The sequence below is a fragment of the Neovison vison genome, chromosome 4, assembly GCF_020171115.1.
Source record: "Neovison vison isolate M4711 chromosome 4, ASM_NN_V1, whole genome shotgun sequence".
Classification (NCBI taxonomy): domain Eukaryota; kingdom Metazoa; phylum Chordata; class Mammalia; order Carnivora; family Mustelidae; genus Neogale; species Neogale vison.
In genome coordinates, this window is record NC_058094.1 from 46002397 (window position 1) to 46019135 (window position 16739).

The window sequence follows — 16739 nt, forward strand, 5'->3', positions numbered from 1 at the left end:
TCCCCAGTTTCCTGACTTGTGCCAGTTCATCAGTCCATAACCCAGTGGCTAAAGGAGAGGCGGAAATGCCGGGAGGGAGGACCCTGAAACACAATAATGAGAATATATGGTAATGACTTCTTCTACACCAACCCCACCTCCAAATTTTTTCCAAAGGGACTTATGGCCATCCCCTTGGAAAACCATACACTTTAGAAAAGAGAATGCCTAAACATTTTTAATATTGTTGGACACAGTCATTACTGATACCTAGGAACTCTGAGTATTATTATGGTCCCCAAGTAGGGTAGAGGTATAAGGGAACCAAATGATGAGTGAAGATTGACTTGGGGTAAAATCTTTATCTTCATCCTAACTGTCACCACCAGTAGGGTGCATATAAAGGAGTAACTGCAATTTTTTTAGAAATCACAAATGCATGGAATTACAAACTTGGCTAGTATGTTAATGTCTTTAATTAGAAAATGTCCTTACGTTGCTTTGTAGCTGATTTTAAAAATTATTTCCAGTCACGATCAGAAAACGTAATTCAAAGTATGTATATTCATTGAACACCTTTCAATGGGATCCTCACTTCATAACCCAATACAATACATTTCAATACAGATCGCACTGTTCCTCTCCTTAACCACCAGGAGGCGACGAGGAGCCCACGTCTCACTCCTGCTTATCCCTCCTCTTCCTAGGCGGCCCAGCTCCCGGGAGCGCGCACGTTCCGGAGCCCACGCCGCTTGAAGAAGCTGCGGCCGCGCACGTCGGTCAGCCGCGGTTAGGCCTCCGCGAGTTGGCCGAGACTCGGGCGACCCAGGCCCATGTGGAAGCTGCTCCCCGTCGCGGGCCCGGCCCGAGGTAAGGGCGGACGGGAGAGGCCCCGGCACCGTGTTCCAGGGAGCAGCTGCGTTGGGCAAAGGGTCTGAGGAGGGATGCTTCCGGTCCGTTCCCGTCCCTCTCTCCGCCTTCCGGCGCCGCCTTCGTCCCCGCCCCGGGAGGCTGCGGGCAGGGGATGCGCGCGTCGTTCGACTGCGGCGGGGACCGCGCTGTCTTCCCGGCCGCTCCTTGGCGGCTGCATCCCTCACTCAGCCTACCGCCGGGTTCTCGGTGGTTGGGACCAGCTCCTCCGGCCGCACTGACCCGGCTTCTCCGGCGAGACCCGCACTGACCCGGCTTACGGGCCGCGCGGAATTGAGGCTTGGCCGGCCGCCTGCTCTCTCCTTCAGCGTTTTAAGCTTTTGGCCAAACACCTAGAATAAGTTATCCCAGGCGAGGCGCACGATGGCAGCAGATGACTTTGTTTTGAGCACATGGTTTAATTTTGTGAAAAGCCACAGAGAGGAGTTGGGTAAATGGCAGCCCCAGGAGAGGCAGGATTTCAGTTTTGTTTTAGAGCCTTTTTTGGTCATCCGAACGACGGAAAAAGTAGGGTTTTGTTGTTTTGTTGTTGTTTCTCTTCTGCCCTTTTTCAGCAGTGGCAGATGGTTATCTCCTGTTAATTGGTTGCCTGGTCCAAGTCCTTTTTAGTTGATAAGCAGAGGGTAGACTGCGATGAGGTCCTGCCCCCAGGAAGTTTATTCTGATAGGCCAAAGAGCTAAATTTACAAACGGCGTTCGAAGTTAGGAAAATAAGTAGTAAAAAGACTAAAGATCAAGGCCTCCGTGTGGACTTGGAGCAGTGCCGAGGTAGAACAGAAGCTCTTGCTGGGAAGCAGCACTTAGTTCCTTTCCAGGAACAGTTGTCTGTGGCTGGCTCTTCAGAGAGAGGTAGGTAACAGTAGACAAATGCATCCATCATCAGTGGCCAGCATTCTTTTTTTCTTTTTCTTTTTTTTTAATTTATTTGTTTGACAGACAAAGATCACAAGTAGGCAGAGAGGCAGGCGGAGAGAGAGGAGGGAGCAGGCTCCCTGCCGAGCAGAGAGCCCGATGTGGGGCTCGATCCCAGAGTCTGGGATCATGACCAGAGCGGAAGGCAGCGGCTTTAACCCACTGAGCCACCCAGGCACCCCCCAGCATTCTTAACTTCTAGGAGATTGTGACCTCTTTTCAGAATCTAACAGATCTTATGGGCCCACTCCTCTAGGAAAAAATGTAAGTAAACCAAGGCACAATGTTTTTTCCTCGAAACAACCCACTCTAGGGTAAGAGTTTCTGAATAACAAATATCCAAACGTGGCTTGCCTTTCTACTTCTTGAGTTTATCTGCCCTGATTACCCTACCACTCCGAAGATGGAGTCCCAGGCTCCCATACTAAACTGCTAGTCTCCAAGAAATAGGCTATTACCTAACAATTTGTGATTTTCAACATTTTTTTTTTAGAAACTAAACATGTACTTGAAATGGTTCCTTTAACAACAACAACAACAAAAAAAAAACAACAAAACAAAATTCCCCCAAATGCACACTTAAATCAGGTCTGAACATTTCTTGCATTGATCTATGTTGTTTATCCGGATTCAGTACCATATATTTTAGTTACTGTAGCATTAGGGCATAGTTTACCATCTGGTAGGGAAAGTTCTTGTAAATTTTAAATTTTTCTTTACAGTTTTTTAAAATTATATTTTTCACAATGGATTCTTGAATCAGATTCCAAACATAGTATTGTGATTTGTTTGGTAATGTATATTTATGTATGTTGATTTGGGCAAGACTTTTTTTAAGTTTTATTTATTTGAAAGAGGGTGACAGTGTGTGTGAGAGCCAGCGGACACATGCGTAGGAGGTGGAGGCAGAGGGGGGGAGAGAATTCCAACGACCCTGCACTGAGCATGGAGCCCAGTATAGGGTTTAGTCTCATGACCCTGAGATCCTGATCTGAGCTGAAACCAAAGGTCAGACGCTTAACGGACTGAGCCAGTCAGTCACTGTCGACACTTTTCAGTATTGTTTTCTCTTTAGAAAATGCTAGAGCTTTCCATCTAATCTTTTGCATCTTTCAGTGAGGCTTTATAGAAATTACAAGTTTTGATTTATTTAAAGTTGATTATTAAAGTTTAAAAGCAAAATAAAAATATTTTACATAAATATTTGCTGTACCTATGTATATAGGTACAGCAAATATGTGTCTATACATTTACTTTTTTTTTTTTTTTTAATTCTTAGAACCATTCAGACTTTTGACTGGTGTTGAATACGTTGTTGGAAGGAAAAACTGTGGCATTCTTATTGAAGGTGATCAGTCAATCAGTCGAAATCATGCTGTGTTAACTGCTAACTTTTCTGTAACCTACCTGGTATGTCACTAATTTTATTTCACTAGTTTAAAGTGAGGGGGTTGAAATTACAAGATTACTTTGGTGTGTATGAGGGAGTTTGTAGGATTTTTAATTCCATAAAGGCGTTAGTTTTTTTATGTTAAAACTAAATACTAATTTTGGTGGTTGTATCAGTGGTGTTTGTTTTGATATTTTAAGTTTCTGTTCCAGTGTCTTATTCTTTTGTAGTGATTTAGAAACTCAAAGGAATACTTACTGAATGAACATTAAGTGCTTACTCTGTATCCATCATTGTGCCAACCCTGGCAATAGAGCAGTGAACAGACCCAAGTCACATTCCTGCTTTAAAGAGTTCTTATAGCCATGTGAACATAGGCATTTCCCATGTAATGTAGGTTTTCACAGTGGGAATTGGTTCGTTTTAGTAGGAAAAACACCTGTTGCTTATGTCTCACAGTTCTTTGAATGGCTTTGTTTTGGTTGGTTAGTTGTTTTACTCACAACAGTGGGTGGTAAAAATACTAGTGTATATAAATGGCTGTGCTCTTGATAATACTGGTGATAATAAAAGCCATTATTTTGAGCAAAGACTGCGTACCAACAAATGCTGGATCTGTGCAGTAATATTTAGCTTTGGTGTCTGTATTCTTTTAGGTATAAGAGAAGATTATTATTGAAATTCCTAAAGGAAAAATAAAATTATTACTTTAAGTCAGACATTCTAGCCTTTTCTTATTGGACTTTTTTTTTTTTTTTAACTGTGTTATTTTGGTAATATATAAAAAAAAAAACTTCGGGAAGAAGCTGTCATGCATAAAACAGACCGCACAAAAGCAAAGAAATTCTCAAAGGTGTAAAATTAAGGGGTTAGAAAACTCTGCACTGACTTACAAAAATAAAGAAGCATGTTCTAAGAGGAGTGATGCTGGAATTCAGACATTTGCCATTAATTTCAAATTGAGTGATCCTTCTCTGCCTGCAACTGAAACAGTAACTGTTGCCTTCTATGTTAGGAGGTTGGCCACCTATTCAGTTACCTATTCAAAAAGTTACCCACTTTTTGTTTTGAAACCTTTTCCCCCTGGGAGTTGCATTTACTGAGTGGTAAAAGACTTTAATTGTATTGATTTTTTTGTTCATTTGCTTCAGAGTCAAATTGGTGAGACTCCTATATTGACAATAAAAGATAATTCTAAGTATGGTACCTTTGTAAATGAGGAAAAAATGCAGAATGGCCTTTCCCAAGCTTTGAAGACAGGGGATAGAGTTACTTTCGGAGTGTTTGAAAGTAAATTCAGGTAAGATTTTTTTTTAATTGGTATTAAAAATGGATGGCTTTGTTTTGCACTCATCAAATTTTAAAGGACATGATATTTATGGATAATGAATTTAAAACCATTTAATTTAGTTCCTGCTTATTACTTAGTGCACTTTGCATCGCATGTGGTTAGTGCATTTTGTCAGTCAGTGCCAGGAGTAGTTAAGAGTTGGAATGGTCACAGAGATCCTTGATGGGAGCTACATTTGTTTGATTCCACATAAGTTAAAGTATAATGTTAACTTAGATCATTGTTTTTTCTTAAGTGCAACTCAGGACTTCGGAAGTGGTAATTTCATAAATTAGAAAGTGTAAAAATACATAAAAATTAAAATAGCATGTGATGTGAGCTTAAAGTACTATAAATTGCCATCTTTGGAGCTATGATAATATAACTTTATGTAACTTATTCTCATTTGCAGAGTAGAATATGAGCCTTTGGTTGCATGCTCTTCTTGTTTAGATGCTTCTGGGAAGACTGCTTTAAATCACGCTATATTGCAACTCGGAGGACATACTGTAAACAATTGGACAGAAGAATGTACTCATCTTGTTATGATATCAGTCAAAGTTACCATTAAAGTAGGTTGAATGCCATGATATTATATTAAAATAAGTTCTGTGAATTTAAGCTTACTCACCAACTATACACAAGACATTGTTAAAGCCATTTATTTTAAAACTATCAGAACTGTTAGTTGTGGGTTTATATAGTGTCAGTCTGTGCCTTCATGTACCATTTAGGCTATAATGTTTAAGATAACCTGTTTATTATTTAAGACAAGCAAAAGCATATAAAATTATATTTAGCATTTAAAAAATTTAGCATTTTAAAAAATGATTTATGTTATATTTTCACCAATAAGTTTATTATAATGTGTACTTGGTAGCTCCAGTCTAAAAGTTAGCTTTTAGAGACTGGAAGTCCACTGCCAGTTTCCAAATCTAGCATCTCTAGTCCCTTCTGTCAAGTTGTCTTCCTCCAGCTCAACTCATGGTCTCATCCTCTCTTTACTAAGTTTTTATTTGGTATAATGCCCTTAAAAGACTTTTAAGTTTATAGTTTATTATTACTGTACTGTATCTTCACCATCTAGAGATCTATAGATATGTACCATTAGAGGATGCCAACTCTTATTAAAACAGTGATATATTTTGGTATGTTTTCAGATTTTACGTCTTCATCAGATTTGGTTATATCCAAAGCTAATTGAAGAATGACATTGGGAGGTGATTCGTCTCCTTTTAAACAGGTTGACTATAGATATGTGAGATTGTTTTAGGTTAATATCTATAGTAAAAAGCAACAAATATTTAGATTCCCTTATTAGATGGTACAGAAATCTTTTAATACATAATTAGAATATGTATATTACAGTTAAACAAGTATCAGAGAGAAAGACTTGCTGCTCAATTGAACCTCAAGTTAAACTTGTATGTTGGTGGGGTTATCACTGATCAAGGGTCGTTCGCAAGCTTATGAAGGTTATAAATTCAGCAGTGATTGGCCTCCTGAGTACTAATTTATGCTAATAAATCAAAACTTCCATTTATTAGTTTATAGTAGGGATGCAGCCTCATAGTGACTGTATATTTATGTATAGACTTCAACACAAAGGTACTAAGTACAAAGGTACTAAGGTACCTGAGAAGTGAAATTTAGATAATCATACACTTGCTTGGTGATTATGAAATAAGAGCAAAGGCAGTTAAACGGTCTTGAGAGATACTTTACTGAGTCCATGACAGACTTGGAACTGGCGTCCATTCACCAAAGTGCACACTATTCCAGCGACTGAGATACTAACAGCACTGGATATTTGAATGTCACTGTATATACACCAGCAGCGTTGTGCAGAGCAATCCTTTTTCAGTATTTTTGATCAGCCATGTGCCAAAAAAAGAAAACCAACTTACTATATTTTTATTTTGGTAAATTTTCCAAAAGTACAGGTTACCTTATATTTTTAAAATCATTAAATGTTTGAACCAAAAGGAAGCTTACAGAACATTCAGTTAAATTTTTATTTTCTGAAGAGGAAACTGAGGCATGGAGGACTTAAATCCTTTGCCCAGGATCACATGTATTGGAGCCTGCCCTCTGCCAGAGGCCAGTGATTTCACTCAACATTTATGGTTGTTGTATTCAGATTCCAGTTTTAAGACACCCTACATTGCTTGCTCATATTTAAGTAATACCCTATGTTATTGGAAGCATACTTAGAAATTCTTCAGTTGGATTATTTCCTAAAATTATGCTGAATCCTTATTTTCATCTCCAGTGGTGGTGGTTTCTAATCTTTTTCGGATTTTGTGGTATCTTTTTATTTGATGTTTATAGCTTAGTTCACTTGATAGTTGAAGTTTCTCCACCCTTATCTAACCCCAATCTCCATGTATTTATCTTGAGCTTTTATACCGCCCCAAACAGTTATTCCTTTATTTACTTTCTTGAAAATACTTTATTCCATAGTTAAAATCTGTTCAAAGGGCATTTAGGCAGAAAAGATCTTATAGCTCATGTGTATCTCTTGATGTTGTCTTCTCTAGGGTAGTTGTTACATTTTCTTAATTCTCAGGTCTACTTTTTTTTTTTTTTTTTAAAGATTTTATTTATTTATTTGACAGACAGAGATCACCAGTAGGCAGAGAGGCAGGCAGAGAGAGAGAGGGAAGCAGGCTCCCTGCTAAGCAGAGAGCCCGATGCGGGGCTCGATCCCAGGACCCTGAGATCATGACCTGAGCTGAAGGCAGTGGCTTTAACCACTGAGCCACCCAGGCGCCCCTCAGGTCTACTTTTTAACATTGTAAGAACTTTTAAATTGGAATACGTTTTAAAATTGACTTATTTTGTTACATTGTTCTGCCCTCCCCAAAGCAATTTTTAAATTAATATTGTAATATGTGGCTCCTTAAAATTAAGTGATGTTACAGAGATTTGTATACCAAAATTAAACAGTGATCAAATACTTTAGTTTTGTAGATTGTGGCTCCTTTATAAATTTAGAGAAATGAAAGGAAAAACCTAATAAACAGAGCAGCCCCTTTGTAGTCTCTAACCCAAAACTTTCCTTTAAAGAAAAGCTAGCACGTGGTTATTTGTATTCACTTATGTTTTCTTCTTTCCAGACAATATGTGCACTCATTTGTGGACGTCCGATTGTAAAGCCAGAATATTTTGCTGAATTTCTTAAAGCGGTTAAGTCCAATAAACAGCCTCCACAAATTGAAAGGTATATCCTGTATTTTTTTTAACCTATACCAGTTTATTAATGGATATAATATAGGATGCTAACCAACAGCCTGATGGAGAGATACATAAGGCAGGGTGTGGGGAAGGGGCACAGAGCTTCATGCTCACCCCAGGCACACCCCTCTCCCAGCACCTCCACGAGTTCACCAACCCGGAAGTTCTGCATTGTGTATTTTAAATAAAATACGACATGCAGAACGCAATAGCACTGATTTAATTTAGGTTGATTTCCTCGTTAATGACTGTTTCAGGATGTAGTGTTCAGTTTAGCAAAGTTTTTTTGTTGTTGTTAGTATGTAAAAGGGTTTGTTGGTGTTCCTTATCTCAGTGAAATGTTACATATGTGCCAATATTTTTTTTTTTAAGATTTTATTTATTTATTAGAGAGCACAAAGTGGGGGGCGGGGGTAGAAGAAGAGGGAGAAGCAGACTCCCTACTGAGCAGGGAGTCTGACGAGGGCCTTGATCCCAGGACCACGAGATCATTACCTGAGCTGAAGGTGGATGCTTAACCAACTGAGCCACCCAGTGCCCCCATATGTGCCAATATTTAAACAAAAAAAAAGGACAGCAAATGGCACAGAGGTATAGTCAAAAGGCCACATGTTCCTGTGCCACGCATCATGCAGGCAGGACCCCTGAAATTGTTGGTCTTGGAATTGGTGCAGCAACACTGTTCTGCAATCATGTAGTCCTGGGTCAGAATGCTAACAGCACTGTGGCTTTGGGAATGGAGCTTATTTCTTTTGAGCATCAGTTACCTCCTTTGAAAAATGAGACTCCTGTATTTAAGTATTTAGTAGTATTAGTTATTTTAAGTAATAGAGTATACAAAGTCTGAGCATTTTGCTTGGCATTATAGTAGGTGCTTATTAAGAGAAGTGCTGCTGATTGCAATAAGTATGGAGTAAGATTCACAATAGCTTTATGATGATGGTGAGGATGATTTTAGATACTCTGCTAAATTGGTGAACCACCAGGGGCACCTGGGTGGCTCAGCGGGTTAAAGCCTCTGCCTTCAGCTCAGGTCATGATCTCAGGGTTCTGGGATCGAGCCCCGCATCAGGCTCTCTGCTCAGCGGGGAGCCTGTTTCCTCCTCTCTCTGCCTGCTTCTCTGCCTACTTGTGATCTCTGTCTGTCAAATAAATAAATAAAATCTTTAAAAAAATAAAAAAAATAAATTGGTAAACCATCAGACTAAGGGATCTATCTACTATATAGTATTTGTGATGCTTTGAAGTAATATGAGCTATGGTTGAAGAGGAAGATGTTTGGATTTTTATTTTTGGATTGTATGGTTAAATTGCTGGTTACTGTAAAATGGTGGGTGTTATTTGTGGAGCATAACAAATAGCATGGAGGACAAGGGGCATTAGAGAGGGGAAGGGAATTTGGGTAAATTGGAAGGGGAGGTGAACCATGAGAGACTATGGACTCTGAAAAACAATCTGAGGGGTTTGAAGTGGCGGGGGGGGTGGGAGGTTGGGGTACCAGGTGGTGGGTACTATAGAGGGCACAGCTTGCATGGAGCACTGGGTGTGGTGAAAAAATAACGAATAATGTTTTTCTGAAAATAAATAAATTGGAAAAAAAATGGTGGGTGTTTTTAGTCAATTTTGCACAAGAACATGCTTGCCTAAAAGATGTTAATAGATTATAGTCTATATGGCCTAATAGGTAGATTGTGTATTTATAGGCTCATCTTAATGTCTGTAGGACAACTTTGAATATTTAAGGCTTTAAAAATCTAGAATGTCATGCAAGTTAAGAATTCTATTAGTAGTTCAAAATATCATTAGCTGTTATAAACTATCTTGCCCATTGCTGGTTTTTTTTTTTTCAGGGGGGGAGAGGGTACTATTATGCCTAATATGTGTCTGTTTTTCAAAGTAACTGAAAGTCAGATTTTTCTTCTTTTTATTTTTTTCATTTGGGAGGTTTCTTATATTTTATATTCAGGCTAACTGATAATGTAATATTTTCGGACTCTGGAAACAGGTCCTCAGATTTTAAAATAGATGATTGTAAACTATTTTGAGTCCTAGACTCCTGTGAGAACATGAAAACACTAGTCTTTCCTCCAGAAACTTAAATTTCATGCTGCCAACTTGCATAGTATTTCAGGAGAATCACATCTTTCTCTGAAGCCTATTCATGATCCTATGGAAGCCAATAAATACCATAAATAATGATCCTTGCTACAGATAGTAAATGATTATTAATCCTATATTACTTGAAGTGGAGGGTCTGATAGGTTTCTACTAATGATGATAATGTGTTTTATGGTCTTGAAAGTTTTGGAATTAGTCATTGATTTCCACTTACTGTTTAGAGTCCCCGGTATGTTTAATCTGGATCTATTTTTGACTTTAGGCTCAACATAATTTTTTCTAGCTTCAGTTTATGACTGTATTAACTTAGATGACTATATTAAAACATCTTTGCTGTAAGAGTAATAACTTCTCATTCAGTCTTAACCATGAAAAGCTTTTACATTAGCCTGTGTTTGATAATGGCAACTGATGATCGATCACATTTTATATTACATTGAAAAATTAGTTTTTGCCTTCATCTTACTGGGACCCATTTTAATATCCATATTGAAGTCTTTTTTGACTATGTACTCAACTATGAAATAGAAAAAGCATTCGATTTAAAGATTAAATAGTAGGATGGGTTACAAAAGGTTTATGAAATAAATGTGATGGCTCTATAATAAAATGTAACACTCTCTTCTTCTAGTTCTGAAAAGCATTATCACTGTATTTAAAATAAAAGAGATATTTTTAACCTAACAAAAAGTCTAGTTCTATTTAGTATAGTTGTGTCATCATCTCTTGCACTATTAGCAAGAGACAGGGTAAGACAGTTTAAGCTTTATGTACCTGACATGATTTGTGATATCTCATTTGTCTAAACTGTCATCAAAATACCAATGTAGATGAAGTCATTTTTAGAAGATGTCATTCAGAATACTTATTTTGATGATCAGTACTTTATTAAAGGAAGCTCATTAAAATATTGTATATTTTCTGAACGTAAAGAAATGATTCCTTAAAAAAGAGAAGGAGTTAACTTTTGTTTGAGTTTTTACAGTTTCATATTGTGGAGTGCTCTCTCAATTACTGTATTTCAAATAACAAGCATTGTTTTCGGGAAAACACTGTTGGGAGAAGGTTAATGTTTGCATTCATGTAATACAACTTGTCGAATGTACAAAAAGTGCAAGGCCCTGATTGCCCTATATACCCAGGCCATTTCTTACCATTTGCAGTGAGAAGCCTTAAGGGAAGAGGTAGTGTCCCTTTTGGGACAGAGAACAGGCCTGCTTATAATTTGCTGTGAAACTCATGGATTCTGAAATTCATTGTTCCTCTCTCCTGTAATACAACCTACTGTTTGTGCCTTTTATATCATCCCCACAGGACTTGGTCAGGGAGGAGATCTACCATAGATATGCTGAGGTTTGCTGCTCACATTGTCTCTGATCCAGGAGTCTTGTGTCTTCTGCCCACATCCACAAAACAAAAACAGGCTAACTAACTGGCTTATAGTCAAATATCAGACCCAAGAGACATATTAGTCTTAAATAGTCTTAGTTTATGGAGTTGACTGTATATAATCAATCAAAATTCAAGGCAAAGAAATCTAACATATGGCAGAAATTTTTTCCTGACAATATAACCTTATATTTTTACAAGTTTGAATATCACTGTAATTTGGGCCTTTCAGAGATCACCAGAAGGAAGCAGTATAATAAGTTCTTGTACAAATTATGAACATGGGGCTATAGGACTGACTAATGAAATAAACAGCTGTCCAGATGTTGGGCAAATGAATGTTGTGGCTTGAAATACAGTTTCCATGACCAAAATTATACATAAATTGAGAAAAATTCTGTATTTGAAAAATTTGAGGACAGAAATTAAGATGATGTACTTTGAATTAGATGAAATTTATGGGACAGATATTAAGATGATGTTCTTTGAATTAAATGAAATTTACTTAAGATGATTAAGGAATTTAAAAGCCATAAAAATGTACATAGGAAAAAGTATTTCTAGATTAATATTTTCTAGAATTTGTGAATTATATGTACTAGTTACTAGATAATGACATTATTTGTAGCTCTCAAAGTGTCTATATAAATTACAGAAATTATTTAGGCAATGTGCCTCTAACCTTGGTCTCTGCCCAGTTAATTTACTCTTTTCCAAATTTTTTTACTTACTGTCAAATCACTGGAGCCTCAGAAATGCTTTAAAACTTCTAGAACATACTGCTTTAGAAATACTGATTTTTAATGGTGTTTTCCTCACATTTATTATTAGTTTCTTTTCTTGTTCTCATCCTTATACTAGTAAAGAGAAGAAGGCTTATCTAGGTATATAAAGTTCAGAGCTTAGTGTATTCGCTGTATTATCAATAATTTTATATATTATATACATATATATACATATATGTATATACACACATACATGTATGTATGTACATATGTACGTATACACACGTGTACTTGACTCCCAACGTTTGGTTAGATTCTTCACAATACAGTGATGTATTTTTTTGCAAGATCAGTCTTACTAGGGCGCCTGGGTGGCTCAGTGGGTTAAAGCCTCTGTTTGGCTCAGGTCATGATCCCAGGGTCCAGGGGAGCCTGATTCCTCCTCTCTCTCTGCCTGCCTCTCTGCCTACTTGTGATCTTTTTCTGTCAAATAAATAAATAAAATCTTAAAAAAAAAAATCAGTCTTGGGTGGCTCAGTGGGTTAAGCCGCTGCCTTCGGCTCAGGTCATGATCTCAGGGTCCTGGGATCGAGGCCCGCATCGGGCTCTCTGCTCAGCAGGGAGCCTGCTTCCTCCTCTCTCTCTGCCTGCCTCTCTGCCTGCTTGTGATCTCTCTCTGTCAAATAAATAAATAAAATCTTTAAAAAAAAAAAAAATCAGTCTTACTGAGTGGCTCAAATTTACCACTGTGTTTTTTTTTTGTTTTTTTTTTTTTTTAACCACTGTTTTTAAAAGAAAATCAAGGGGCACCTGGGTGACTCAGTGGGCTAAGCCTCTGCTTTTGGCTCAGGTCATGATCTCAGGGTCCTGGGATCGAGCCCCGCATCAGGCTCTCTGCTCAGCAGAGAGCCTGCTTCCCCACCTCTCTCTGCCTTCTCTGCCTACTTGTGATCTCTGTCAAATAAATAAAATCTTTGGGAAAAAAGAAAGAAAACAAAAACATATTTTTTCAGTTCCAGAATTTTAATGCTCAAATCTATATATAGGGACAGTTAAGGGATGTTTACATTTTTTTGGTCTACTTTCAATTTATATTTTGTACTATCAGTTTACTACCAAATATTTCTTAATGCCTACTGTGAATTAGGCAATATAGACCTGAGGATATAGTGATGAGTCAAAAAGCATTGCAGTTTCTGCCCTCATGGCACTTGGTAGAAGAGCCAAACACTAAAAATGACACACATTGAAGTTAGAACTCTGATAGTGCCATCAAGAAAAACTAAAGGTTTATGATGCTCCTATCTTTAGGAATGTGATTCAAGGTTTAACAAATGTTCACTCTTCATTGAACTAAACTATAATGAACTATTTTCTGGGTATAGTAAACTATTAGTTGGGATAAAATTAAGAATGACAGTGTGATGAACAGTGGTGTAGGTCATTTAAAAATCATATTTCATTGTCATTGGAAGGCAGTAAGACTCACATCTACTCAGCTATATGTATGTGCTAAACATTTACACACCATTTTTACCTAGGACTGGCTCCATCATCTGGTGTTACAGTACTACATAACACTAATTCGTGAAGTAGCCATTTGTGTGTAAGTGAAGTGATAGTTGCCTTTCACACTGAAAGAAGTGTGAAATACGGGAGAATTCTTATTGAAGGGAGAGGATAAAAGGCATTCAAAGAGATAGTAAAATTTATCTTATTTATGAATTAGAATATTTACTAATTTTCTAGCACTAACTTTTCTTGTAGATATAACGTAAATGGTTAAAATAGTTTTCACTGCAACATGGGGGCTTAAGTGGGTAGGAGAAGAATCCATGAAACAAGATGGGATAGGGAGGGAGACAAACCATAAGTGTCTTTAAAAGTAAATAAATAGAATTGTAAAGTTAGGTGTTTAGAAATCAGAATAATGCAGTGGGTTGCATTTCCCTCTGTTGGCTAGGTCAGCTGTTCCCTGCAGATAACTCATTTATTTGAGATTACACGTTCTAGGAATCACTGTCTTAGATGTACAGTACCCTTTGTAGCAGGTTAAAACACAAACATTTTGTGGTTTGATCAGTTATAAGAATGTAGTTGTTTAATGACTTAGCTAACTTTGTGAAATACTTATGTTGCCAAGGAGAAATCTGAGGGGAAAAAATGTAAGGAAATTAGTTCTAAAATGTGGGAGAGTGATCCTTATGACCTAAATATTTTTACCTCTCTCTGCCTGTATTAGCTGTTGCTCTCTGCAGATAGCGGAGTCTTGATTGTTTAGTGACTAATTGTCCAGGTTGTGTATTTCCTCTATCCTACATTGCTCCCTTATCATCACCATGATATGTTAGTAACTTTTTAAATTTAAGATTTTTTTTTAGAGCCGTTTTAGGTTCATTTCAAAATTGAGAGGAAGGTACAGAGGCTCCCCAAGTACTTCCTGTTTCCATACATGTATTGCCTCCCTCAACCTCCATCAAAGTAGCATGAGCCTGCATTGACGTCATAATCACCCAAATTCTATAGTTTACATTAGGATTTACTCTTGATTGTACATTCTGTGGGTTTGGATAAATATATTACGACATATAGCAATCATTATAGTATTATACTGAGTATTTTCACTGCCCTGAAAACCCTCTGTACCCTACCTATTCATCGTTGCCACTCCACCAACTCCCAGCCGCCAGTGAACTTCTACTGTTTCCATAGTTTTGCCTTTTCCAGAATGTCATATAGTTGGAATAATATGGTAGGTAGCCTTTTCAGAATGGCTTTTTCACTTAGTATCATGCATTTAAAGTTTCTCCATGTCTTCATGGCTTGGTAGCTCATTTCTTTTTAGTGCTGAGTAATAATTGCAGTGTTTGAATATACTGTGGTTTATCTGTTCACCTACTGAAGGGTATCTTGGTTACTTCCAAGTTATGGCAGTTAAGAATAAAGCTGCTGTTCACATCTGTGCAGGTTTTAGTATGGACTTAATTATTTTTTCAGCTCTTTTGGATAAATACCAGGGAGTGCAGTTGCTGCATCATACAGTAAGGATGTGTTTAGTTTTGTGAGAAAGTACCAAATTGTTTTCCAAAGTGGCTTTACGATTTTGCATTCTCACCAGCAGTAAATGAAAGTTCCTGGCACTCCACATTCTCACAAGCGTTTGGTGCTATTTATGTTCCGGATTTTGGCCATTCTAATACATGTGTAAGAGTGACTCATTCTAATTTCCATTTTCCTGATAACATGATGTGTTGAGCCTCTTGTGCTTATTTGTTATCAGTATATTTCTTTGGTCACATAGCTGTTAAGATTATGGTCTTTTCAAAAGAAAAATTCTTAAATTCATTTTAGTTAACATATAGTGTCTTATTAGTTTTAGGGCTAGAATATAGTGATTGATCAGTTGCATATAACACCCAGTGCTCATTACATCAAGTTCCCTCCTTAATGCCCATCACCGAATTTCCTTATCCCCTTAGGTACCCTCCTTTCTTCCAGCAACCCTTAGTTTGTTTCCTATAGCTAAGAGTCTCTTATGGTTTGCCTTCCCCTCTGTTTTTCCTTCCCTTCCCCTATGTTCATCTGTTTTATTTCTTAAATTCCATATATGAGTGAGATCCTATGGTATTTGTCTTTTTCTGACTGACTTAGGTCACTTAGCATAATACTCTCTAGTTCCATCCATGTTATTGCAAATGGCAAGATTTCATTCTTTTGGATGACTGAGTAATACTCCATCGTGTGTGTGTGTGTGTGTGTGTGTATGTGTGTGTGTGTGTGTATCTATATCACATCTTTATCCATTTATCTGTCAGTGGACATCTGGGCTCTTTTCATATTTTGGCTGTTATGGACATTGCTGATATAAACATTAGGGTGCCTGTGTCCCTTTGAATCATTTTGTTGTGTCCTTTGGATGAGTACCCAGTAGTGCAGTTATGGGTTGTGGGATAGTTCTATTTTTTTTTTTTCCTTATTTATTTGACAGAGAGATCACAAGTAGGCAGAAGGGCAGGCAGAGAGAGAGGAGGAAGCAGGCTCCCCGCTGAGCAGAGAGCCTGATGCAGGACTCGATTTCAGGACCCTGAGATCATGACCTGAGCCGAAGGCAGCGGCTTAACCCACTAAGCCACCCAGGCGCCCCCGGGTAGTTCTATTTTTAACTTTCTGGGAAACCTCCATACTGTTTTCCAGAGTGACTGCGTCCATTTGTATTTCCACCAAGAGTATGAGAGGGTTCCCCTTCTTCTGCATTTTTGCCAATGTCTGGTGTTTCCTGAGTTGCTAATTTTAGCCATTCTGACTAGTGTGAGATGATACTGTTTTTGTTTTGATTTGTGTTTTCCTGATGAGGAGTGATGTTGAGCATTTTTTCATGTGTCTGTTAGCCATTTGTATGTCTTCTTTGGAGAAATGTTTGTTCATGTCTTCTCCCCATTTCTTGATTGGATTTTTTGTTTTTTGGACTGTTGAGTTTGATACATTCTTTATAGATTTTGGATGCTAGCCCTTTACCTGACAAGACATTTGCAAATATCTTCTTCCATTCCCTAGGTTGCCTTTTGATTTTGTTGTTTTCTTTGCTGTGCAAAAGCTTTTTATCCTGATGAAGTCCCAGTAGTTCATTTTTGCTTTTGTTTCCCTTGCCTCTGGAGACATGTCTAGCAAGAAGTTGCTATAAGATTTGGCCCATTTTTTTAATCAGATTGTTTTCTTACTGTTGAATTTT

The 16739-nt window shown here is 37.7% G+C and overlaps 1 protein-coding gene across 4 annotated transcripts in view; it reads left to right on the forward strand.

Moving 5' to 3' along the window:
• The first annotated feature begins 710 nt into the window (after positions 1-710).
• Positions 711-16739, forward strand: part of NBN (nibrin) — a 51132-nt gene continuing 35103 nt past the window's right edge. Inside the window, exons 1-5 of one of the 4 annotated variants that reach the window (XM_044245350.1) lie at positions 711-849; positions 3101-3231; positions 4363-4511; positions 4954-5113; positions 7661-7764. In XM_044245350.1, the coding sequence (XP_044101285.1) occupies positions 813-849; positions 3101-3231; positions 4363-4511; positions 4954-5113; positions 7661-7764 (581 nt within the window). In that variant the 5' untranslated portion in view covers positions 711-812. Of the gene's footprint in view, positions 850-1587; positions 1759-3100; positions 3232-4362; positions 4512-4953; positions 5114-5701; positions 5785-7660; positions 7765-16739 lie in introns of those variants that run through there. The other 3 variants (XM_044245352.1, XM_044245353.1, XM_044245351.1) reach the window with 3 other exon arrangements.